The sequence below is a fragment of the Mandrillus leucophaeus genome, unplaced genomic scaffold (assembly GCF_000951045.1).
Source record: "Mandrillus leucophaeus isolate KB7577 unplaced genomic scaffold, Mleu.le_1.0 Scaffold779, whole genome shotgun sequence".
Lineage (NCBI taxonomy): Eukaryota > Metazoa > Chordata > Mammalia > Primates > Cercopithecidae > Mandrillus > Mandrillus leucophaeus.
In genome coordinates, this window is record NW_012108463.1 from 528521 (window position 1) to 529255 (window position 735).

The window sequence follows — 735 nt, forward strand, 5'->3', positions numbered from 1 at the left end:
TCACCATGTTGGTCAGGCTGGTCTTGAACTCCTGACCTCAGGTGATCCACCCGCCTCAGCCTCCCAAAGTGCTGGGATTACAGATGTGAGCCACTGTTTACCCGGCCAACAACGCTTCTTAAAAGATACAAAGAAAACGGATGGGCCAGTGCTTTTTGGGGGTTTCTGTCCTGGCTCTGACACCTCAGGCTTGGCTGGGCTCGGGAAGAAGTCAGGGCTGGGGCAGGGTCCAGAGGAGACCCTGTGGCAGAGGCCCGGGACAGCACAGGCGAGAGAGGTTGAGCCCACTCACCCGGCAGATGGCCTTTCCTGTTATGAGGTCCCCAGCGCACAGCATGTCCTCGTGGATGGTGTAGTCACTGCTGCTTGGCTGGCCGGGGTACTGGGGCTGGAAAAAGGATCCGCAGACACTGTTTTCCATGACACCGACCTCTGCCTCCTGAAGCTGGAAGGGCTCAGGCAGGACGACTGTGGGAGGAGGTGTCAGATGTGCAGCCAGAGGGAAGCCCTCCCTTCCCAGCCCGCTCACCCAGGGAGGGCACCACCAAGACGAGGGGACAGGCAAAGGGGAAGGGCCTGCAGTAAGACGAGCCGGGACAGAGGCCAATGTGGCTGCAAGGGAGCAGGCGTGGGGTGAAGGGTGAGGCGCAGCCGCCTCGGGGCCCAGAGCGGGGGCCCTCCTAGCCAGGATGTGGTGTTGGAGGTGTCATTCCAAGCACACTGGGACACAATAGA

At 61.0% G+C, this 735-nt stretch overlaps 1 protein-coding gene across 1 annotated transcript in view; it reads right to left on the bottom strand.

Annotated features, from left to right (window-relative positions):
- The window catches only part of LOC105529673, a 31280-nt gene that overhangs the window by 5141 nt on the left and 25404 nt on the right, over positions 1 to 735 (bottom strand). The window contains exon 7 of the mRNA XM_011966857.1: positions 293 to 468. Coding sequence (XP_011822247.1) covers positions 293 to 468 — 176 coding nt within the window. The remainder of the gene's footprint in view (positions 1 to 292; positions 469 to 735) is intronic.